General features: G+C 42.4%; 1 protein-coding gene across 3 annotated transcripts in view; it reads right to left on the bottom strand.

The window, feature by feature from the left end:
- TBC1D4 (TBC1 domain family member 4) overlaps positions 1–25551 on the bottom strand; it is a 174075-nt gene that overhangs the window by 36397 nt on the left and 112127 nt on the right. For 2 of the 3 annotated variants that reach the window (XM_090024210.1, XM_090024193.1), the window contains exons 7-11: positions 22047–22157; positions 21415–21534; positions 10539–10613; positions 9287–9513; positions 7154–7303 (exon numbers count right to left, since the gene is read on the bottom strand). In XM_090024210.1, coding sequence (XP_089880336.1) covers positions 7154–7303; positions 9287–9513; positions 10539–10613; positions 21415–21534; positions 22047–22157 — 683 coding nt within the window. The remainder of the gene's footprint in view (positions 1–7153; positions 7304–9286; positions 9514–10538; positions 10614–21414; positions 21535–22046; positions 22158–25551) is intronic. The other variant, XM_090024202.1, reaches the window with a different exon arrangement.

Genomic DNA, 25551 nt, shown 5'->3' with positions numbered 1-25551 from the left:
CTACACATAAACCTAAGAAATTAGAATTCCTCCCCTAAGGGAAAAGAGAAAAAAAAAAGTTAAATTCCCATCAGTTTGAATTTTTGCTGGCTGTATTTGCTGTCATTTACCTTTATTCTGAAAGATAATTTTTCTACTACTGGTTTGCTCCGAAAATGCCCCTAAACTGCTTTGCTTTCTTTTGCAGCTAAAAAGATAGTTATTGTAAGCAATCAAGTATTGCAAAGCTTTGGAAAGCTTACCAAATAGGATTTAAATTAGAGTAACTGGTCAAAAATGCACAGAAGATATGAAGGGATGCTGCAAAGAGGGGTAGAATTGGAATGGCAGTTCTCAAACTGAAACATTTCCCCCCCACCCCTTTTCCTTTTTTGTAAAGTCCATGTAATCGCATATCTTATTTAAGAGAAAAGAAACCATGCAGACCTTGTAGTCATCAGGAACAACTTACACCAAGCCATATTTCCAAGAATAAAGGAAACAAAAACTAGAGAAACCTGATTTTGCTTCCAAGTTTCGAAGAGGGTATTTTAAATGGTCTCCTTTTCCACATACATGCTTTAGTAGTTAAGCATGTAAAAAGGGCTTTCCTTAAAAACAAACAAAAATCTTTATTAATGGATTCTACTTATCAAGTAACAGATTTGACACCTAAAGATAAAATCCAATCCCGTAAAAAGAAAAGGTATTTATCTTCTATAAACAGTGGTCCCTTAACCCAAATCTATGTCCCCAGGAGCCTTGTATTCTTTTCCTTTCAGTCTCACAGTTATTTTCTATTTCCATGGATGTTAAGCTTTTGTTGGTTTACAAATGCCTATTTTACCCTACATTTGCCTTTAAGCATATAGGAATTTGATTGCAGGGTTTAAATTCCTTCTCTACCAGTTTTCGAAAGGTGATGAATACTATCAATTTACACTAGCTAGTCAACAAGGTCACTATTACTCAGGACTTGACTTCATAGATTTCATAGACATTAGGGCTGGAAGGGACCTCGGGAGATCATCGAGTCCAGCCCCCTGCCCAAAGGGCAGGGAGTCAGCTGGGGTCATAGGATCCCAGCAAGATAAGCATTCAATTTACTCTTGAAGGTGTTCAATGTAGGTGCTTGAACCACCTCCGCTGGCAGACTGTTCCAGACCTTGGGGGGCTCGGACAGTAAAGAAATTCTTCCTTATGTCCAGCCTGAAACGGTCTTGCAGGAGTTTGTGACCGTTCGACCTCGTCATCCCTTGGGGCGCTCTGGTGAACAGACGTTCCCCCAGATCCTGGTGGTCACCCCTGATAAACTTATAGGTGGCCATCAGATCACCCCTGAGCCTGCGCTTTTCCAGGCTAAAGAGTCCCATGGCTCTCAGCCTGCCATCGTAAGATCTGTTTTCCTGACCTCTGATCATGCGCGTGGCTCTCCTCTGGACTCTCTCAAGCTTCTCCACATCCTTTTTGAATTGTGGAGCCCAAAACTGGATGCAGTACTCCAGCTGCGGCCTCACCAAGGCCGAGTACAAGGGGAGAATGACGTCCCGGGATTTGCTCGAGAAGCATCTATGGATGCACGCCAGCATTTTGGTCGTTTTACTAGCCGCAGCATCGCATTGGAGGCTCATGTTCATCTTGTGGTCAATGATGACCCCCAAGTCTTTTTCTTCTTTAGTGCTAACCAACGTAGCACTGCCGAGCCTAAAAGGGTGCTGGCAGGTTTTTCCTTCATAAAACCAAGTTCACTGAAGGATGTTACTATAAGGCAAACTCCAAATGACCCAACTCAAGCTTCAATACTGTATTGCCAATTGCATAGAGCTTTTCTGTTCAAAGCAATGACCACACACTATTGTTTCTGGGTTAAAAGAAATCTAACAACTAGAACAAAAAGGAGTTCTACACACAATCTTTCATATTCATACTTTCTCTGGTACCAAAAAAAAAAAGAGATGCATAATATAAGCACGGCTGTTTTTTTACTCAGCTTGCCTAATATTTATTTATACAAATCCATCTAAATACTATAGACCAGAAAGGCCTTTTAAGATGAGCTGTAATAAATATGATCCTCCTCAACCCCCATTCAGAAATATTTGTTTAAAAATTGCTAGTAGCACTATAAATATGCAAGTATTTACATGTAGCCTCAAAACTGTACAAATGTAACTTGACCAACAAGAACTTCACAGCAACAGGAACCAGAAGCCAATATTTTCTTAAACAGGCAGAAAGTAGTTTATTAAAAATTCATATCAACATATCCTTTGAGTTCCTGAAACACCTATTGATCAAATATATCATTTACATATACCTCTCTTCATATACCTCTCAGCTTTTTGAGAGAATTATCCTGGCACATGTCCACAAGGGGCCAGCAGGGGAGATTATATTTAGGGTCAACCAGTGTGGGTTCATTAGAGGCAGGTCCTGTCAGACCAACCTGGTGGCCTTCTATGACCAGGTCACCAAATCCTTAGATGCAGCGGTAGCAGTGGATGTAGTCTTTCTGGACTTCAGGAAAGCCTTCGACACTGTCTCTTGCACCATTCTCATTGAAAGACTAGGGGACTGTGGTGTCCACACCTACACAGTCAAATGGGTCACTAGTTGGCTGGTGGGCTGTGCCCAGAGAGTGGTGGTGGATGGGTCATTTTTGACCTGGAGGGATGTGGGCACTGGGGTTCCCCAGGGCTCAGACCTTGGGCCCACACTGTTCAACATCTTCATCAGTGACTTGGACGAGGGGTTAAAAAGCATCCTGTTCAAATTTGCTGAAGACACCAAGATGTGAGAGTATGTGGGCATGCTAGAAGGGAGAAATAGGCTGCAATTGGACCTGGACAGGTTACAGGGGTGGGCAGATAAGAACAGGATGGACTTCAACACTGACAAGCACAAGGTGCTATACCTGGGGAGGAAGAACCAGCAGCATACCTACAGGCTGGGGAACTCCCTTCTCGTCAGCGCAGAGACAGAAAAGGATCTTGGAGTCATCACTGATGCCAAGATGAACATTGGCCGGCAATGTAGGGACGTGGTCAGGAAGGCCAACCACACCCTGTCATGCATCCACAGATGCATCTCAAGCAGGTCCAAGGAGGTGATCCTCCCCCTCTGCGCGACACTGGTCAGGCCGCAGTTGGAGTACTGTATCCAGTTCCAGGCGCCGTACTTCAAGAGGGATGTGGACAACAACATGGAGGGGGTCCAGAGGAGGGCCACTCGCATGATCAGGGGGCAGCAGGGCAGGCCTTATGAGGAGAGGCTGAGGGACCTGAACCTATTCAGCCTCCAAAAGAGAAGGCTGAGGGGGGATCTAGTGGCCTGTTACAAACTAGTCAGAGGGGACCAGCAAGCATTGGAGGAGTCCCTGTTCCCCCAAGCACTCCCAGGAGTGACCAGGAATAACGGTCACAAGCTGGTAGAGGGTAAATTCAGATTAGACATCAGGGGGCGCTACTTCACTGTCAGGGCGGCTAGGATCTGGAACCAACTTCCAAGAGAAGTGGTGCAGGCTCCTACTCTGGGGGTCTTTAACAGGACGCTAGATGAACACCTTGCTGGGGTCATTTGACCCCAGTTATCTTTCCTGCCATGGCAGGGGGTCAGACTTGATGATCCACTCAGGTCCCTTCCGACCCTACCAACTATGAAACTATACACTTGGCTGAAGTTGTTTAACTTTTAGGGACTTTAAATCAACAAAACTATCCTTCTGTCTTTTGAAGCCCTGCTGCATTCCCCACAACCTGTTTATGGAGCAGGTTTCATGAGGCATGAAAAGGGGTGGGAGAGAAAGAGTAGTAGATATGCTAAAGAGGGTAGGGTTAGGATTCAGAGTGACTTAGAAAAATTGGAAGATTGGGCCAAAAGGAATCTCATGAGGTTCAACAAAGACAAGTGCAAAGTCCTGCACTTCAGATGGAACAATCCCATGCACCGGTACAGGCTGAGGGCTGACTGGCTGGGCAGCAACTCTGTAGAAAAAGGACCTGGGGGTTAGAGTGTGCCCTTGTTGCCAAAAGGCTAATGACATATGGGCTGTATTAGTAAGCGTGTTGCCAATAGATTAAGGGAAGTGATTATTCTCTATTCAGCATCTGGAGTACTGTGCTAAGTTTTGTGTCCCATCCCCCCTACCCCCCCCCCCCATTACAGAAAGGATGTGGGCAAATTGGAGAGTCCAGTGGAGGACAACTAAATGGTGAGGGGGCTAGCAGACATGACTTATGGGGAAAGACTGAGGGAACTGGCCTTATTTAGTCTACAGAGGAGACTTAACAGCAGCCTTCAACTACCTGAAGCGAGGTTTCAAAAGAAAGAGGATGGAGCTAGACTGTTCTCAGTGGTGGCAGATGACAGAACAAGGAGCAGTGGTATCAAGTTACGTCAAGGGAAAACTTCAGTTAGATATTAGGAAGGATTTCTCACTAGGAGGGTAGCAAAACACTGGAACAGGTTACCTAGAGAGGTGGTGGGAGCTCCATCCTTGGACATTTTCAAAACCCAACTAGGCAAAGTCCAAGCTGGGTTGATCTAGCTGAGGATAGTCCTGCTTTGAGCAGGGGGTTGGACTAGACCTCCAGAGGTCCTTTCCAACCCTAACTTATGATATTCTATAGTACATTCCCAGCCATTCCAGTTTAAATTCAGATTCCTATGTTGAGCCATTCAAGACTAAGTATGATCTGAAAGGAAAAAAAGAAAATCAAACCATAAGAAAAAAGAATGAGCGTATGTTTTCCCAGCAGCATGGTAAAGTGCCATATTTACTTAAATTTAAGATGTCTCCCCCCAGCATGAGGCAAGAAGCTTCTTATTTAATAAGCTTTCATTTTGTGTAAATGTATTGTCCATCATTAAGCTGCTGCCAAAAACAATGTGCTCTATAATGGAAACCAACTATGACATTGATGACATGCAGCCAATATTGAGTATAACTGTAAAACACATGCCCGATATTGGGCAAACATACTGATGAGAACCTACCCCAAGAATAAATCAGTGCAGCCCATCTGAATAAGATATATGGCAATGCCCATTGCATTCAACTTTCAAATCATGGGGATCCACTACAATGCACACAATTTCAACTTTCATTTCACTGCCACAGCTGAGCTGTGTCTTTCTCTCTCATTTCCAATGAGTCTTCTTTCTTCACAGGTCATAAATGTCTGGTAAACACCACCATATGGGGCCCCAAGTAGTTCATCAAGAATCCCTCTGTTTCCCCCTCTCTGATCCTGTTGCATATTAGTGTAGCTACACCCTCCGTGAGGTAGAGGCAGACCAGGTTGCTCTGGCTTCATCTACATATACATTTTTGAGTATCCCAGGACTCATGACAAACACCTGGGTCCAGTTATGAGTGGCAAACCTCCACTAATTTGATTCTGTACCTGGAAAAGTATAATAATGTATATTTTTCCAGATCCAGAATCTAATTATTGGGGGATCATTTTATAATCCAGGTACTTCTACTCAAGTAAAATGTGGTACTTTCAATAACCTTTGCAACATGAATTCAAGGGTGGGGGGAACCCACATAGCCTATGAAGAGACCATCATTTATACTGTTCCTTAAATCTCTCCAGAGTACATGATCCGAATGTCTGACTGATTATTACATAGGTATTTTCATCACTTTAAAAAAAGTAACCCTATAAAACCTTTCACAAATACATCAGTATTAAAAGAACAGGATTACAATGAAGAGAAAGTGAAAATGTTTCTATAGAAATCAAAATATTTGTTCTGAAGCAACATCAATACAGAATTTAAGATGTTACTTTAATACAGAAAAAGTTAAAATCTTATTACTTTTAAGAATAGCTGAAGACCCTGCATTGCAATGCACAATATCCATATACATTTTATTTTTGAATTCAGTGTGTTCTCAGAACACTGGGGAAGGGTCAAATTTTTCATCTGACGAACTAACGTAAATCTGGAATAACTCCAGTGAAGAAAATGGAATTATTAGAATCTTGCTGCATCTCAACAAGGAACAAAAACCAACAAAACCCAAACTTCTACACAGAATAATACATCACTGTCAGAAGAAGTCGTGCAGCCTTTTCCCCAACCTCCAGCATAAGGCAGGGTAGAGTAACATAACTCTGCTGGAGCATGCAATGGACGTGCCCGGCACTGCATCAGATGCAGGTGTATAAGTGGCAGAGGGCGTGTCGGCACTGAGAAAATGGCAGGTGGTACACTTTGAACTAAACACACTTTTGATGCGCTTTAATTCAAAGTGCATCATCATTCACAGCACTGACACGTGCTGTGCCACTTATACACCTGCATCTAATGCAGCACCAGGCACTTAAGCAGCATGACTTGCTAATTAAAAGCGCCTTGTGCTGCATCAGCAGCATGTGTAAAAATGCCCACAAGTGCCACCCTGCCCTGCCTTACTTTAGGCTAACAAAGCTAGCTACCGTCTTGAGCCTAAAAGTAATATAAATCAAATTCAGACTTTAAAATGACCTTGCTTTTGTCTCAAAGTTTTTAAAACTTTTTCAGCTTTGGAGGAAACGTGGGTTTTGGGGAGGTTCCTCAAAATTAAAAAAAGGTAGATAGAAAAGAAGATGGCAGGCCAAGACTTATCATCTAATAAAAGGCACAACTCCCAAACCAACATGCTACCAAGGTAGTCTACTTTTAAAAGGGGTTGCCAGTTGAGCTCCTAGAAACCTGCCATCACAGAGGAGTTACTTTTAGTCTTCTCTCATGGTTCTCTCCTCAGTTTCAAGCTTAAAAAAAAGAAATCATGCCAACACCTGCTGCCTGCATTCAGCACAGAAATGTTAGTTGGTGAAAAGCTCATTTACCACTCCTCCCTGTCCCACCCCTCCTTCCACAGTGCAGCATCATGTACCAGAGTTATAGATCAGTGCAATAGCTGGGCAGCTTCATTACAGCCACACACCATCAAGTTTACTACACAAAGTAACAGGCATGTCTTTAGACTTTTGATGAGCATGTCAACAGGATGCTTTGTTCACCAATTTGAATCAAGTGTCGAGAAAACTCGTTAGAAAAGCATCATTGCAAAGAGCAGTGCAAACACACACATTATGATGTGTGGGTCACATTTCACTGAGACCCTTATGTTCCCAAAGTTGAAAAACACTCTATTGCAGGCAGAAGACACTGCTCTCACCTCTTGGAGAGGTCATTTTCTGACTGCTGGAGCAGCTTTCCTGAACCCTGGTAAAAGCTTTTCAGGAAAGAAGGGGCAGAGAAAGAAGAAGGGAGACTGGAAGATGCAGATTCACTCTCACAGCGAGAGCGCCGAGTTACAGCAGTAAGACTGTACAGGCAATAAGAGAAAAATAAATATAGTTACAGTGTAAAAATAGGTTGGATTTAACAATTAAAAATATCCAAGTTATAGATACTGGACAAGATGCAGGCTTGACTTTTACTTACTGTACCCCCAAATGGTCAGAGCTTATCTTGTGTAAAGAAGGGGGGAGGTGCTAATAAAAATTAGATTACTAAATTACAACAGCTTTAAAGAAAATACAGGAACGAAGTTTGGCTGCAGGCACCCAAGAATAACTATTTAGCTTTATCTTAGCTGCCATTTTAAGTGGGCTTCAGCGGTTCACATTAGTTATCGGTACCAGCTTGCTATACAATAGACTAGAGTGAGGATGAAACAAGGAAAAGCAACCACGCGATAACGAGGAAGTTGAAGAAGCACTTCAGAGATTTCCAAGTTAAAATTCCAACTCTTCCTGAAAATAAATTACTGGAGAAGTCACCAATTAAGAAAGAAAGAAAAGAGAGAGAGAGAAAGAAAGAAAGAAAAAAAAAGACACACACACACAACACTAGTCTCTAAATGTCTGAGTAAATTAAAACAAATCTTGCACATTAAGGAATACATACCAAACCAAAAAAGTTAAACACCTCTGTATTCGAAGAAAAAGAAAAAACATATTAGAATAGTCTCAAGTTGCTCTGGTCTAATATTTCTAGTTAAGCCTGGGGAGCAGGGGGGAAGGGGAAGAGGGGAGAAATCAGTCTAAGATAAAATTGTCATGAAGCTGTTTTGACTGAAAATGTGCTGATAATGCAACTTGAAAGTCAGACTTCTTGCAGATTATTATTACAAAGAAATGAAGTCAGCAAGTACCAACAACTAAAGGTTTCCTGCTTGCATACAACATTGTGGTCACCGAAAAAAAAAAAACACACTGAAGTTTCTCTCTAAAGCAGAAGGAATAATATTATGGCATATGCATTTCAAGGCAGTTTTTCTTTTGTCCTTGATGTCAAACAGAACAGGCTTGTAACCTTTGTGAGAGAGTCTGTTGTGGGGTTAACATTTATTACATACACCGAATAGAAGCAGAGTGCCAAAAATTTATCCAATACGATTTCTAGACATGTGGCTTCCAACTTAAAGGGGTGTTATACAGTTTTGGGGGAAAAAAGCGTTACCATATAAAAGAATCGGACCGCCCGAGTTGGCTCTAAAGTAAACAAGAACGAGAAGCGCTGTGGATTTTGTATGCTCAAGGCCTAGAGGTAAGAATAAGGGAGGGATGGGTAGCACAATATAGAGAAACCTGGGAAAGAACTGAAGTGACCCCCTTCTGATCAAATGAAGGTACCAGCCATAGCTCCCAAAAGGAGTAAGAATTGAAACCCTAATAACTAGAGGGAAGGTTTCCACCACAAAGGAAGAGAGATTTTTGGGGAAAAGTAGAAATATTACAAAATTTGCATATCGCTATCCTTCAGGAAAATATTTCTGAGGAATCCCACAGCATGGAAATATTGAATTCCTACAACTACTTTGTTTGCTATACCTGATAAAGTGAGCAAAAAGTGACACTGGAAGCTTCCTGAGACTTTCAACACTAAAGGCTCCCTGTAGTGCCACAACCCAAGCAGCTCAACTGATGGGCATGTTTCTGCTTCTACAAGGCCGCAGTTCAAAAACACAGCTAAGAGATTAATTAATTTGTACAAGGAACTAGCCAAGTGATTAGAAGTGGTGCTATTCCCATGCTCACTCCACCTCTGCACAGGCCTCTTCGGTTAGTTAGTTGTTTGTATATTAACTGTTGCACAGCTACAAATTCTTTAGCTCTGGGAAGCTCACCATCATCAAGTTAAAGAAGAAAAAAAAGGCATCTAAAATACCGTAGAGTTAGCCTACAGGAATATTACCTGCTGTGGCTCAGGTATAGGCTTGTATTTTTCGTTTCATTCTATTCCGCTTTAATCAAGAGGACACTAAAAATACGTGCACACGAGCACTCAAAAAAAAAAAACTTACCCACTGGGCTCGGTAGAATTCTGTCTCAGAAGAGGGGACTTAACGCTCTGGGATCTTCCATCCTGGAAAGCAATCCGTCTCTTGGCACTGGATGGTGGGTGGCTGAACGTGTGTGCACGCCTTCTGAACTGGGGAGAATCCAAGTCCTCCTCGGGAAATGGCTGCCAGCCTGAAGACACTGGGGAAGCTGGAGGAGTGGCAGGAGGTGAATCACCAGGAGAACAGTCCTGAAAGAAAAATCCGTTGGGAATGGAGGCCTTCCCCTCCGCATGCCGTGACAACTGAACAGACTCTACAGTCCATCAAGAGAATGAAAAGAGATTGAAGCCTCTCCCCTTTCTGGTCATAGCCTATTGTATGCTAATTATCAGCTGTGCCACCGGTGCCAGCAATTTTTTTCCAAGAATGTCTTCAAAACAGCAGCATCCTTTTTAAAGAGGAAGAAAAAAGTATAATGGGTATACTCAAAGCACTCAAAACTAACAGGGTACTCATCTTTGGAGCGGACACTGAATAGACATCTTGCTCTTTCAGTAAAATAAGTAAGCTTGGGAAAAATATTATAAGTGAAGCTGCTTTTCAATAGTTTTCTCAACACAACACAAACGTATTTCCTGTACTGTCAAAGCGATATCCTGGAAAAGGAACCTATTATTACACAGTCAGATTATGAAGTGCAACAGGAAAGAAAAAAAAAAAAATCAAATCATGAAAGCTATTGCGTATTCTTGGCTCCAGGGAAAAGTTGTCATCCAATCAAATACTGTGTGAGGCGAGGTAAGTGGGAAGGCACTAAAAACAGGAAATAAAATAAAATTGAATAAAACTGGTTTTATGCAGAGGGTACCTCTTAAAAGGACAGCCACCAAGTATTTAAGACCCAAATTTCTAACTGAATTAACCAAGGCTTTTTTTTTAACCTGTAAAAGTAAGCCTTCTCTCAATTTAGGTTCTTTGCTTTTACAATTATTTTATAGGACTTACTTCATCTGAGTGGCCAAGAGAGAGAAACAGATTAGATATTGCTTAGTTGGATTATAAAACAAATAGCAAGCATAAAAAATAAGAAGTAAAGATAAAAAAAGTTTCAACTTTAAAAAGGTGCTTTCAAAAACTGAAGTAATTTCTGTGGTAGATGAGCTTCCTTGGAATTTTTCTTCTTAAATGCACTGTTCTTCAAAAAAAACCCACAAAAAAAACAAAAAGGAGATTAGCAACAACATTCCAGTTTTGCTTAAATTTTGCTACATACCTTGTCAGAAGCAACGCTATTGCACCGTTCAAAGCTGTCCATACTTCCCAGACGGCCTCGCATTCTGTTAGCTCCCTGCAGAAATATGAGTGCCCAATTTTATCACGTTTTATTCCTCATAGTATGATTAAGCCAATTCGTTCAAAGAGAGCACAGGACAAAAACAACAGTCATCTTAAAATGTAAACACAGAAGAGGTATATAGGACAAGCAACACAGCAAAACATCTGCGTGAACCACGCATCTCTAATCAATGTTAAACCCTTTGATTTTAGAGTACTAAATTTTTTTCATTCAAGTGTTATATTTATAGACCATGTGATGGCTCACAGTCATAAGTGTACCTCCAAGAAACAAACAAAAAGTATAATTAAGAATTTTTTTAATATGCACACAATAAGTTCTGAGAAGGGGGAGGAAAAAGGCTTTTAATTCCTCTCATGAGAATACTCTGGAGTGTAAAAACCTTTTATGATCATAGGAAAGTAGGGCTAGAAGGGACCTCATGAAGTCATCTACTCCAGCCCCCTGCTCAAGGCAAGATCATCACTGACCAAGCCATCCCAGGAAGGCCTGTCTGACTTGCTTTTGAAAATTTCCAAGCATGGACATTCCACGTTTTCTCTACATATTTCGATGCCTGCCCACCCTCACAGTCAGAAAGTTCCTCCTAATCTTCACCTAAAGTGTCCCTTGCTGAAACTTGAGACCTTTGCTGCTAGCCCTGTTCCTTACAGCCATGGAGAAAAGCCCATCTGCTCTGTGAATTACCTTTCAGGCAATTGAAGACTTATCAAATCCCCACTCAGTCTTCTCTTCTCCAGGCTAAATAACTAGTTTTTTCAGCCTTTCCTCATCAGTCTGGTCTCCGAGACCCTGATCATTTTTATTGCCTGCACTGGATTCTCTCCAAACTGTCCACATCCTTCTTCAACTTCAAGGCCCCAAACTGGACACAGTACTCCAGGTATGGGCACACCAGTACTAAGAATGGAAGAACCGCTTGCTTTGATTTGCAAGTAAAACCACTCCTGTTAAAGTCAACAGCATCCTGGGTTGTTTTATTTTGCATGCAACAAGAGCACACTGTTGGCTCATATTCAGCTTGTGTTCCACTGTAACCCCAGGATACTTCTCTGCAGTACTGCAGCCCAGCCACTCATTCCCCAGTTTGTGTTTGCGCATGTGGTTATTCCATCTCAAGTGCAAGACTTTGCAGTTGTCACAGTTGAATCATCTTGCTGGTTGTGGACCATTTTTCCAGTCTATCCAGGTTATTCTGGATCCTAGCCCTGCCCTCTGGAGAGTCTGCAATTCCACCTAATCTCGTGTCATCCAAAAATTTGCTGAACTAAAATATGCACATGATGCCATCATCCAAATCATTAACAAAGCTGTTGAACAATGCCAGATCCAGGACAGACCCCTGGGGAGCCCCACTTTATGCATTGAGCCATTGAGGACAACTCTGAGTACGATGATCCAATTAGTTACAACTATCTTACAGGACTTTCAATTAGTCTGTATTCCTTAGCTTCTTAACAAGGATATCGCAGAAGATTGTCAAAGGTCTTCCCAAAGTCAAGGTACGCCACATCCACTGTTGTCCCTTCATCCACAGAGCTTGTCATTTTATCATAGGAGGAAATCGGATTGGTCAGGCATGGACTTCCTTTTGGCGAATTTAAGCTGATCGTTCCTGATCACCAGGGACCCTGGTTTTCTCTGCTAAAAACAAAAATTTAGAAGCAACCCAAAATCCACATTTTTGCATGATTAAAATGAAACACCATTACACCCCCCCCCTTTGATTGCATTTTAAATCATGGGAAAAAATGTGGGTTTTGTAGTTTGTTTGTTTTTTAAAATGAAGACAATCAGGATCCCTGATGATCACCTTTGTCTCCTCTAGATGCTTCACAATAGAGTCCTTGGGGACCTGCTTCATGATCTTCCTGGGTATAGAGGTCAGTGACTGATCTGTAGTTCCCCAGATCCTTCACCTTTTTAAAAAAAAAAAAAAGAGATGGGCACTACATTTTCCCTTTTCCATTCATCCAGGACCCCACCCAACATCCCTGAGTTCCCAAAAAGGACTGCCAAACAGTCCAAAATTACTGTAGTGTGCATCCCATCTGGCCCTGCAGATTTGAAAGCAACTAGCTTTTCTAAGTAATCCCTAACCTGTTCTATCATTAATCTAGGCTGTTTGTCTCCTCCCCTATATCTGCTGCCAACTGCACATATGGGCTGTTACCAGCTGATAATTGTGAAAACTGAAGAAAGAAAGGCATTTCCCTTCTTGTCATTAACATGTTCCTGTCCTAAGTGATGTAGACTGCAGAAGATTCCCAGGGTCCTCTTTGCTATGACACACCTCATGATCTCAATGTACATAGGGATGAGGGCAAAGTGAACTACTTCAGCAATCCTTTGGAAGAACCAAATGCCAAGTAAAGAATGATTAGGCATTCCCTCTTAATAAGGCTATTCAATTAATAAAAGGTTATGTTTGACTTCACGTTTGTTCCAAGGGTAAACACCACCACCTTAAACTCGTATATTTTTTTTTTTATTCCCCCCTCCTTTCTACCCTACATTACATCGGATGCTATATTGCAGAGCTGACCAACTCACAGCCCAGAGGCCACATAGGGCCAGTGATGGGTGAACTTCCTATTTGTGGGCTGCCCACATGGCAGGTGGTGCTCTTCCTACCTCTTCTCCTGCTGCCAGGGTCTCCGGGTTCCTCTCCCCACTCCAGCTTCCGCTTCCTGACCCTACCTCAGAGGTGGAGCAAAAACAGCCTGGGCAGCCATTGTGATATAAAGTTAGGAGCCCAGAGAATCTGCAAAACCCATGTGGCGGGGGGTTCACCAACTGCTCAGAAGTTGAACATCCCCAATATATTGGAACAGGATTGGTACTTACCAGGAGTAGCCAGTAAACACATTGAATGACTACAAAAGAAAGAAAACTTGCTAGGCTGCAACACAGGATTGTGAAAATGCCAAGAGCTATGGTTCTCAACTTTTTAGACTCAAGCCATCCCTTGAAAGTGCCTGCCAATAATAGAGCAAGTTTTCTGTTGTAAAGAACTCAAACACCACAACAGGTCAAAATAATTTTGATATTATGGCTTCCTGTTTGAAGTATTTGGATTTATCTTGGGAATCGCACATAGGTATTTACATACTTAATAGTGCCAATGTTGCATGGCACCCTAAAGAGCATCACAACCACCCGGAAGCCTGGTAGGGAATCACTGCTGAGAGTCACCAACTGAACTGTGTCAACTAAGTGACACTGCTGCAACAGGGACAAATGTTCTGGGATGCTAAAGCAACACAAAGAAGTAGTTATTCTGCTCTGCAGAGACTTCAGTTGAAGTGTTACATCCAGGTTTTGTCACTGTGCTTTTAGAATGATGTAAACAAGTCCAAGAAAGTCCAAAGGAGAGTGATCACTGATAAGAACAGATTTAAAACAAAACTTACAAAGAAAAAGTTGAAAGAATTCAGTCTGGTTAGTCAAGAAGAGAGAAGGCTTTCCATGTGACAAGAGGTAGGTCAAGAGATAACTGTCTTAAATTTGCAGCAAAGGAGATCATGGTATTAGAAAACAGAAGAAAAGCTAGATACAAGAATATTAAGAACTGGAACGAGAAGGTTGTACATCTCCAGTATCGAAGGTTTTAAAGAACAAAAATAGACAAGTATGTGGTCTTGGTAGATTTAATCTTGTCCTAGGACAGTCTCGATCTAGATGACCTTTTGAGATCTCTTACAGTTCCAAATTTCTCCAGATAAGTGGAAATATGCCTTGAGACAATATCTATAAACTGCTGCTGTGTGCTACTGCCATACTTAAAACCAAGATATGCAAGCTCATACTTGTTTTACAAGCTGCTGATAAACAGAGGGAAAAAAATAGTTCCTCTTACTATTCCCAGCTGTAGTTGGAATTGTGCAACATCACCAAAAGTTACATTTTTTTCAGGTTACTTTTTCTGGCCAGAGTTTTAGTCCTGGAAACCAAAACAATGTCAGTGCCCTTGATGCATGTCATCTTAGCCAAAGCCTGCATTACACAACCCTTTTTCTTTACTGGTTTCCCACATACCACAGAAATAAAAACAAAAACAAAAACAAAAACAAAAAACCACACAAATATTGCAAAATTAGCAGACTTTAAAAAAAATTCACTGAATAGTAGTGTTGTTTTTGGTCATCAAAATGTGTCAATTCTTAGGTCAGGAAAAAAGCCCTACCTATTCTAAGTCTCGCATAGACTGGGAACAACCTTCACAAACTGTATTTATGACGTTTGAGGTCAAACATAGGTTATATTTATTTTTCTGAGACCCACAGCTAGGAAGCCACAGTTTGTTTTCAATGCAGTCCTGGCACAAATAATATCACTTCAGCAAAAACAAAAGGGAAAGTGACATTCTTTGCAGCCTTCTATTTTAATAGCATCTTACTACAGCAGAACACAAAAGGACATGTGCTTCTCATTTTTAGGCTAGCTATAAACTCTATGCAGGTATTAGTGAATAATTACACTTTCAAGTAGTGAGAGGTAGTTAGCCATGTATATCTGAAGTCTAGTCAGCAGGGATCCTGGTTTTCGGTCTTAAAAAACATAAATAAGTCAATCAATCAATCAATCCATCCATCCAATTTTTGGTTTTAAAAAGAGGAACCCCAAATCCACATTTTTCCATGACTTAAATGAAACACCACTAACATCTAGCTATCTAGTGGGAGGCCAGTAAAGAAAGATGGTTGTGCAACACAGGCTTTAGTTAGGAAAACATGCATCAAGGGCATCTAGATATCGTGGCAGCAAGATGGTGGCCCTAGACTTCAAGAGGACCAACTTCAACAAGTTGAGGACATTAGTGGGAGAGGCTGGGGTTCTCAAGAGCAGGGGAGCTCAGTGCCTAAGATGACTGGTCGTTCCTTAAGAAGACCACACTCAGAGCCCAAGGGCTGACCATCCCAACAAGAAGCAAGGGGGACAAGAGTCCCCAAAAGCCCCCCTGGCTCAAGGGCATCTGGGAATGCCTGACTGCCAAAAAGGCGGCGTACAACTGGTAGAAGGGGGGTGCTATCTCCAAAGAGGAGTATACCTCCTCTGCTCGGGCCTGTAGGGGGGCTGTCAGGAAAGCTAAGGCAGACAGAGCTAGGACTAGCATCCAAGATCAAGGATAATGAAAAGTCCTTTTTCAAGTACATAGGGAGGATGAAGGTGGCACCAGGTAACGTGAGGCCCCGGCAAGGTACGCTGGGCAATCTGGTGGCCGTGCCAGAAAAGAAAGCGGAACTCTTTAACCAATTCTTTATGTCCGTTTTCTTGTGCAAGGACCGGGACTTCCCTGCTGTGATGCCAGATGGACTCGAGGGGAATGCCTCCAGACCTCAGGTTGGGGAGGACCGGGTTAAAGAGCTTCTGGAGGGGCTGGACGTGTTCAAATTAGCGGGTCCAGATGCTCTCCACCCCAGGGTGTTGAGGGAGCTAGCTGGGGTTATTGCAGGGCCCTCGGCATGGCTCTACAAGCGTTCGTGGTGCTCGGGCCAGGTGCCAGATGACTGGAAGATAGCTAATGTGGTCCCCATCTTCAAAAAAAGGGAAGAGGGAGGACCCAGGCAACTATAGGCCCGTCAATCTTACCTCTATCCTTGGGAAACTCTTTGAGAAGATTCTCAAGGAGCACATCTGTGATGGGCCGGCTTCAGGGATGATGCTCAAGGGCAACCAGCATGGTTTCATTAGGGGCAGGTCATGTCAGACCAACCAGATTGCCTTTTATGATCAGGTCACAAAAGCATTGGATGCAGGTGTTGCTGCGGACGTAGTCTTTCTAGACTTCAGCAAGGCCTTTGACACTGTCTCCCACCCCATCCTCATTAAAAAACTAGGCGACTGTGACATTGGTGCCTACACAATCAGATGGATTGCAGATTGGCTGAAGGGTCGCACTCAGAGGGTGGTGGTGGACGGGTCATATTCGACTTGGGGGGAAGTGGGCAGTGGAGTCCCCCAGGGCTCAGTCCTGGGGCCTGCGCTGTTCAATTTCTTCATCAGCGATTTGGACGACAGGGTGAAATGCAACCTGTTTAAATTTGCTGATGATACCAAAATTTGGGGTGAGGTGAGCACGCTAGTAGGGAGGGAAAGACTGCAACAAGACCTGGATAGGTTACAGGAGTGGGCTGACACAAACAGGATGCGTTTCAATACTGACAAGTGCAGGGTGCTGCACTTAGGCAGTAGAAACCAGCAGCACACTTACAGAATGGGAAACTCCCTTCTTGAGAGCACAGAGGCAGAAAGGGATTACTGACTCCAAGATGAACATGGGCCGACAATGCGAGGTCACCATTGGCAGGGCTAACTGCACCTTGTCGTGCATCCACAGGTGCATCTCAAGTAGAGCCAGGGAGGTGATCCTCCCCCTCTATGCAACGCTGGTCAGGCCACCGCTGGAGTACTGCGTCCAGTTCTCTGCGCCCCACTTCAGGAGGGATGTGGACAACATTGAAAGGGTCCAGCGGAGGGCCACCTGCATGATCCGGGGACTACAGGGCAGACCCTACATTGAAAGACTGCGGGACCTAAATCTGTTCAGCCTCCACAAGAGAAAGCTGAGGGGGGACCTGGTGACTGTCTATAAACTCACTAGGGGGGGACCAGAAGGGTTTAGGGGAGACGCTGTTTCCCCTAGCGCCCCCTGGTATGACAAGGAACAATGGACACAAGTTATTAGAGAGTAGGTTTAGATTAGACATCCGCAAGAACTACTTCAGTTAGGGTGGCTAGGAGCTGGAACCAACTTCCTAGGGAAGTGGTGCTGGCTCCTACCCTGGGGGTCTTTAAGAAGAGGCTTGATGCCTACCTGGCTGGACTCATTTGAGTCCAGTCTTTTCTCCCGCCCAGGCGGGGGGTCAGGCTTGAAGATCTACAAGGTCCCTTCCAACCTTACTTCTATGATTTAAGTCACGGAAAAGTGTGGATTTGTGCCGGGGGGGGTGGGGTGTTGTTTTGGTTTTTTAACTGAAAATTGGGGATGTCAGAGAAAACCAGGATCCTGGTAATCATAAGACAGGGTAGATATGCACTTTTATAAATTAACTGAATAAGACTGCCCATCACAGGTTTTTGTGAACCCAAGTTCACTTTGTCAGATGCTGTGAAAGTTCAACTGACATGAATGGCACTATCCTAATTAAGTAGCTTTGTACCATGAGAGATGCAAATACATCACCAACAAGTACAACTTAAGTGTGGAGGTTTAAAAAAAAAAAAAAAAAAAAAAAAAAAAAAAAAAGGTTTGAATACCTTTAAAAATTGAAGCTCTATAAGCACATCCTTAAAAAAATAAAACATTAAGTAACTATGAAATAACTAATAACTTTTTGCCTGCAACAAAAGCTTAGAAGAAGATTTTATTCAAAGATAATAAGTTGTCTTTTAAACTAGTCAAGTTTTTTCCTTACCAAGTTAAAATGAAGATAATTTTTATTATTAACTTTAATACCATGGTGACACTAGATATTTATGCATGTCTCATTGGGGGAGCAAAAAGAGGATCAGGGAGCATGGAAATCACTGGGAGGTAAACAGATAAATACTTAAAGTCTAACCCTTGGATCAGTCATAGGCACTGCAAAAGAGACATACAGAGATGTTGCCCCACAAAGCAAATATATTTTACAACACAGATGGCAAAAAAGGAAGAAGAGAAGTTGTGCTGTATTTATTTAAATTTGTATTTAACAAAGCACTTGGCAGTCAGAACTTTGTGTTAGACAGCATACACAAAAAAGTTGTTCCTGCTCCAAATATTAGGATGTGTATCATTTCCCTATCAGTCTTGCAGGATATTTCTTAACTCACTTTTATATTAATGAAGCCATTAACGGGAATGGAAGGAAAAAAATCCTGTTGAACCAATGTCTAGCTTGCAAAATTCTGGCATGCTGATTTTCTAAATCCACTGTAGTTACATTTGCAAGGCATGTGTCACTCCAAAATCCTGCACTTATTAGGAATATACCACATGACCAGATACTCTATGATAGTGGACTCTGGAAGGTCTAGGTGCACTCTAAGAATTGCAGACAACCATGCAGGTGATTTTGTCCAACCTTGACCATACAAGATTCCTTCTACTATGCACTATAAAAAACACTACTGAAGCAGTTACCCTGGCGCTAGAGCAGTCCTTCCTTCCCTTCCAGTGCTGAGCTGAATGGGGTGTAGCCAGGCCCCAGCAGGATTAGAGAGGGGTTCCCCACCCTAGATAACAGAGCATTTACCAGTTGTGTTATCAGCACATCACCCCATCAGAAAACAGCCTATCACTAGTTCAAGTTCTTCTTAAAGAAGGAAGAGAGGGACATTACCTGCTGAGCTTTGATTGGCTCCAAAAAGCCCTAACCCGACACTGCTATTTGCCACAGCAAGGATCACAGCCAGCACGTGGTCTGCTAGCTAATGCTGAGGTGTCTGTTTAAGGCAGAAGGGATAGGGGATTCCTGCTTAGCAGGTAGTGGGAAGCAGGAGGAAGCCAGGCAGATGTTGCTGTGCTTGCAAGCCTCTGCCAGAGTTGCAACCAGGGAGCAGACAGGAGGGGCCAGCTCTGCTGTGAAGCAGAGCCTCACCCAGCCCAGAGAGCATGCTGCAGAGTCTGATTCAACTCAAACCAGCAAGGGGTCTGGGACAGACATTGCATAAACCAGTTTGACCCAAATCAGTTAAGTCTTATACTACATTCAACCAGGTTTATCTAAAGCGGGTTTATGTGCATGGAACATTTGTTCTGTTACAGGTTTAAACCAGTTTCTGATCACTTAAACTGGTTTATGTAATGTCTGTCCCTAGTCAGAGTGTTTGTTGGGCCATTCTTCTCCTACAGACACCCCATCCCCAGAACACCTGCTCTACAACAGCATCCCCTATTGAAAAACTCATGAAAGCATAATCTGGCTCTGCTGAAACTTCCTTAGCCTGACTAAGCGTTTTTGAACCTGAAAGCTTGCTTAATAATTTTTTTTCCCCAACCAGTTAAATTAGTCTAATAAAATATATCAGATTCACCCAAAAAACCTCGTCTAATCTGGCTCTAAGAGTCATATTCTCTGTGGACATGGAAAAATAAATAAATCCAACAGTGCAGATATGGCCATCTATCACTATTTGATATTTCCAACTACTAGAATTGTACAGATCTTTCAAGTACCGTTTTTCACCCACTTTTCTGTGCACAGGTCATGTTCTTCTAGTGTCTTACAAGCGCTATAAAAATCCTCATCTTTACGTATAGTCAGATTTAAGTGATCTAAATAATGCTAGCTATTGCCCCAGTCCATCAAGGCATTTAAAGCCTATTCCTAAAAATTTAAGCCAGGGTATTTCCAGATTTTAGTGGGACTACATGTGCTTAAAGAGGTAAGTATATGAAGTGCTTGAGTAGAGACAAAACAAGACATTTTTGCTACTTAAACAATGTTATTAGTTGTGACTAGTACATCCAGGGGAGGATCCAGTTGTTCACTGGTGTACTTATACCCCACCCCCTTTGATTCCCAAAAGTTCAAAACCAACTAACTGTCTGGCAGTGACAGCAGCATTTCTTCTCAGGCAGTGTTGAAGGAGTCAATTGACTTCATGGCTCATTATAAATCTACCTGATCCCTTCTAAAAACTCTTCATTCTACAGGTGTCTTCTTTCTAAATGGCCATGACGTTCCATCAGTTGTATCCTTTGCTTTCCAATTCTACAGTCTGTTACGAGCAGCTATTCCACACCCCTGCAGATTGTCAATTCATTTCAGTGAAGTTATGCGTTTGTGCTTCAGTCTTACACTGAATAATATGGCTGCAGCATATTAGGAAAGCTTCTAGTTTATTTAACTGGAAAAAATGGTATTGCTTTATAAAAGTGATGCACCTCACTATGTATACTCCACTTTTCAAAATTCTAGATCCACCCATGAGTATATCATGTTACCAGATTCTTTGCAGGATAACTGGGAACGCCTTACTGAACTGAGGCCTAAATCCTTCAGTTACAGTGTAATTCTACAGGCACAGGCCATTCATTTATGCAGATTACCCCACCTAGCAGTCTAAGAGCATGTAGATGCTGACAGATTATCACTCCTGCACCTTTTTTCATTGTTCCTTTTCTTTCTGCTGTCTATCTGCTGTCACATGGTAATAGCCTTTTATAGTCTGAATTAAAAAAAACAACCCCCTTCAAAACAACCAAACCAAGCAACTAACAACCACCACCACATTTAGAAGTAAATATACACTGTATGGTAGAGGGCTTTTCTGCTTGCTTGTAGCTTTTAATGTTACAGCTTGACTAACATGATGGAATGAGAACCCCTTATACTTTTAGGGGTAAAATGCATAGTTTATTATGTGAATTAACATTATGTTTGTATAGGACCTAGAATGAAACATTAAACAGTTAAAAAAAAATAAAGCTACAGCCTTGAAATACACTTCACTAGAAAAAGATCAAAATAGTGATGCTTTTACCTCCTCCCACAATCAATCAATTTCCTTCAGAACTGTAATCAACCATTTGGATTGACAATAACATGAATTTTCATCATCCCTCCAGTCACCTCAGTTACTGCTGCCGGACACTAATTTTTCACAAATTGCTCCTAAAGCACTTTTCCCTCTTCTGTGCATATCTATGAGAAGTATGTAAACAGATTAAATCTGAAGTTATCAGATGTTACACATACAATCCGACATTTGAACTAAAACCCAGAAATAATAAGGTCACACTGCTTTGGTTTTCATTGTCAAGGATATCTGGAAGTAATAAATGACAAGTGGTTAATCTTACCCTTGAGAAGATATTTTCCAGGGAGCTAGTCAAGGATTTCCTGGCTTTGTTTTTTAGAATGTCAAGTTTAAATCTGCCACCACTAGCAGTGTTTTCTGGAATTGCACTGCCAGAAATGTTCTGTTGAAATAAGCAAGGGCATATATCAGTTTTGACCACACTTTAGGTAACTGAAGGTCTCTAAGAACTAAAACAACATGGCCTGAGCACAAAAAAAAAAAAAAAAAAAAAAATCTAACCTATAGGAAACTAGCTATCTATGCCTCCCCTTCCCTCCCAGCATTTTTTCTTTAAAAAAAAAAAAATTACCTAGATAATGAAGTGAAGTTTCATGCATTCTTCTCTTACCAATCAATCTCTTACTGTGCTTAAAAGTTAGTGGTTTGGTCTTACTGTCCCTCCTACTGAAATCTAGACCTAAAGTAACTGCTCATGGCTTTTTTGGATGAGCAGAAAAAAGCCACATAAATACAAATTTTAAAATTTAGCATCTCTACACAAAGCAGAACCATATAGTTAAGATAAGCAGACAAGTCATTCAAAAGCTTCAGTGCCCACAGAAGTATTCCAATACCACCCTGCTTGCAATAGTTAAGGTTTTAGCAGAACACACAAACACACAAATGTTGTACCAGTGGTGCTTCCCCAATATGAATGTGCGTCTTCTGTTTAGCTTCACACAGCTGCCGCAGATGCAAGATCACAAGCTCATTTTCTTCCTGGTCATTGGCAGGCTTCATTTTCTATCAAGAGCAGACAGTTTTAGAGAAGGTGACTTGCCACAACTGTTCTTAGAAGTCAAGCTACCAATGAGACTATGTACCAACCGCATATTCATAAGCAGTATCAGTATTTTCACTTTAGATACCTAACAAACTAATTGAACTAGGGGCTTATGACACAATTTGGTACATATGTATTGCTCTGTAAAAACAGACAGGCGTTATAAAGCAAAAGTCCCTTTCTGAAGATTACTTTAGACTGAAATCTGAACTGCCCTACCTTCTTAGAGACCTAAATACTTTGAAGGACAGGTTTACAGGAGCTCAAATCATTTCTAAAACTGGAACTTGGCACTGTTTTTTTTCCAAAAGTGCCCTTTGTGCCAAGCACACTACGAACAACAGTACATTATCAAACTGTTCATCAGCATATCAGATAACCAGGAGAAGTGAGCCACTGCACTGAGCCAGACTTGTGCCATAAAGAAACCATATGGCTTCATGGTAATAGTATTAGGTAACTTACGTCTACATACTCTTGTAGAAATACAAGTAAAACATTGTAACTTTAATCTCATTTCCTTCTGGACTAAATTAATGGAATTTACAGAAAAATAGCTTATTCGTGACATGGAAAGAGAAGGCAGAGGTAGCAGTTACAGCATAAGTGTTCATGCTCTCCCAAGAGGCAACCCCCTGCTTCTTCCTCTTTTGAAGTAGTTAAGTTACCTCTGTCCCTTGCTTGAGAACGCATTTTAACATGTACTTTGTTAAATTTAAGGGAATTTAGAATGGGTTTTTATTTTTCCCAAGCTCTCACAAAGAAGAGATTTCCTAGTCAAAGGGGAGCAAGAATTCTTTAATAGAAGGAAAAAGACAGCATTGCAGAAACAAATGTGCCGTTAACTGAAGTGTCATTGTTCAGTCCACTGTACTTGTTTATACTATGAATTTCCTGAAGCAAAACACATATGTAAGTTAAATTATGAAGCCTCATTATTTTGCTTCTGTTAGAAAAACCTACGGAGTTGGAGTGCATCTATTGCCTGTATTTCTTCATTATTTGGAGTGTGCGAGATGCTCAGTCTGACAACTTCCTGGCAAATCAGGTCCCTGGTAAACAAAAAGTGTCATTAGAATCCATGGGATATAGTCCTGTCTCCAAAAACTGTGCGCCCTGCCATGCCACATATGCCTGGAAGGATGCACAGCATTTGGGATGGGCCATAAAATTCCTCATGGACACCAGGGGGCTTCCAAGGCCCAATCTTGGTGCTCAGCTGAGAGTTAGAATTGGGTGTGAAAGAACCAAGTTTAAAAGCCACATATGAAGCACCAAGCTGGAAACACTCTCCTAATTTTGGATTCCCATGGCACAGGCTTTGAAACACCATGTGTTCAGCTTATCTGGGCTGTCAGGACACCAGCCAGAGAGGTTCTCCCTGATCCTGGGCTCCCAAGGCCACAGGCTTTTAAACACCAAGTATGTAGCTCAGGTGTACATGCAGTTTTTAGACCTAGGATGGCCCTATGTCTTGGCTGGAGACTCAGGGCTGTCCCAAGACCTACCATGGAAAATCAGACAGAAGGCAGTTGGATCCTAAATCTGTGGCTACTGTGTGATCTCAAGACTAAGCTGAGAGTTTGGCTCAGATATGCGGTAGCCTATGTCTGGCACATGCCACAAGGTCAATTTAAGGCACGATACAAAACCATCCCAGAAGTCTGGATCTCTTTGTGGCTGGATGGCCATTTTATCATGTTATAAAACTCTTCAGAACATGTGGCATGTGGACTGCTTTCTCCCTTAAGCCCCACCATGATCTCCAAAGTTAGTTGAAAGCAACCTCATATAAGCACCAATAGTATATCAAGTCCACTCAGCAAACACACATGGGAGAGCTCTCTCAGCAGCTGCTCCTCAGTTCTACAAAAAGTCCTTTCTTGAGGCCTGCCAGAGGCCGAGCATGGACATTGTTTGAAAGTGCTGCAAGACCTTCCTATTTCAGCAGACCACTTAACAAGCAAAGCCTGGTTCAGACTGTTTAGTGGGTCTCATTTTGATTTTTTTTGCCCTCAAGTTGTTCTGTTCTCTTACTGGAAACTGCTCTGAGCCTTTGTTGGGGAAACTCAGCATATAAAACCATATAATTGTAACAATTTATGGTAGGGGTGTTGGTTGTAGCCATGTCGGTCTAAGGACATATCATATTTATCCAAATGTGCCTATCTTTTATTAGACCAACTAAATAGTTGAAAAAAATGTTCTTTGCAAGCTTTTGAGCACAAACACCCTTCTCCAGGCTTAGAGAGATCCTGCTGTTGTGCTGTGTTCTCCTGGATGGAATGGAAGCCAAGATGCAAAATACAGGTCTGTGAAAATGCAAGTGGCAATGAAGATCAGAGACATGGGAGACAATAGGTGCAAGACAGGTAGGTGGAAGGGGGTGGAGGGTGTTGACCTGCTGATAGAATGCAACTGGTAAAGTGTAGAGAGGTTTCTTGGGGTTAATCTGATGGTAGGCAGGTTATAAATGTGCCATAGATCCAATATCTATATTTTATCCATGATTTTTTTGTATCCAGTAGATTTATGAAGTGAAGTTTGTAGGCTCATCTACAAAAGTTGTTTTGTAAATTCCTTTTGAGGACTGGAACTGAGAGATTGGACAGAGTGTGGTTGTCTTGTGAGAAACGAGCCCCCCAAAAGGTAATTGGGTATTCCTGTCTTGATAGATTTCTGGTGTGCGTTCATTCTGGTGCTCAGTTGTTGTTTAATTAACAAAGTCAATAGAGGTGCACAGATAAAAAAAAACCCAACAAACAGTCTGATATCAGAACAGGACTGATATAAAGAAAATTGACTGTATTGGAAATTGGCCTGATGGGGCCAATAAGTGGCCTGTCCATGCGCGCAGCCACAGAACAGTGCATAGGCAGTGAGGAGCACAACCAGGCAGTTTGGACAGCTGCGTGCAGCTGGTAGATGTGGTGTGGTAGAATGGGAGGGAAGGAAGGAAGGGGCATAGGGGGATAGATTAAGGCCCCTGCAGTAAGGGAGGGAGTGGGGCTTGGACAGGCGCTGCCCAGCTGGGGCAAGGCAGGTGTGGGACAGAGCCGCGACTTGCCCAAGGGGTGGCTCCTGCCATTGTGTGTACCCCAGCAGGACATGGGGGGGGTGTCCCCCGATCTGTGTGGGTGGGTGGGGTGGGCTGGGCTGCTGCTGCTGCAGGCTGGGGCCAGGGCTGCCAGACCCTTCCTGGCAAATGGGGTTGTGGGCTGGGGCTACAGGCTTAAGGCAGGCAGCAGCACTGGGAGGGGAGCTATGGGGGGGCTACTGGAAATTTTGGGGTGGCTGCAGCCTCCCCTGTAGCCCCCTACAAATGCTGTTGCTCACTCCAAGTGCAGCATGGCC

The sequence above is a fragment of the Crocodylus siamensis genome, chromosome 1 (assembly GCF_052110815.1).
Source record: "Crocodylus siamensis isolate JL-2025a chromosome 1, ASM5211081v1, whole genome shotgun sequence".
Lineage (NCBI taxonomy): Eukaryota > Metazoa > Chordata > Crocodylia > Crocodylidae > Crocodylus > Crocodylus siamensis.
This window is presented reverse-complemented; position numbering and strand designations above follow the sequence as displayed.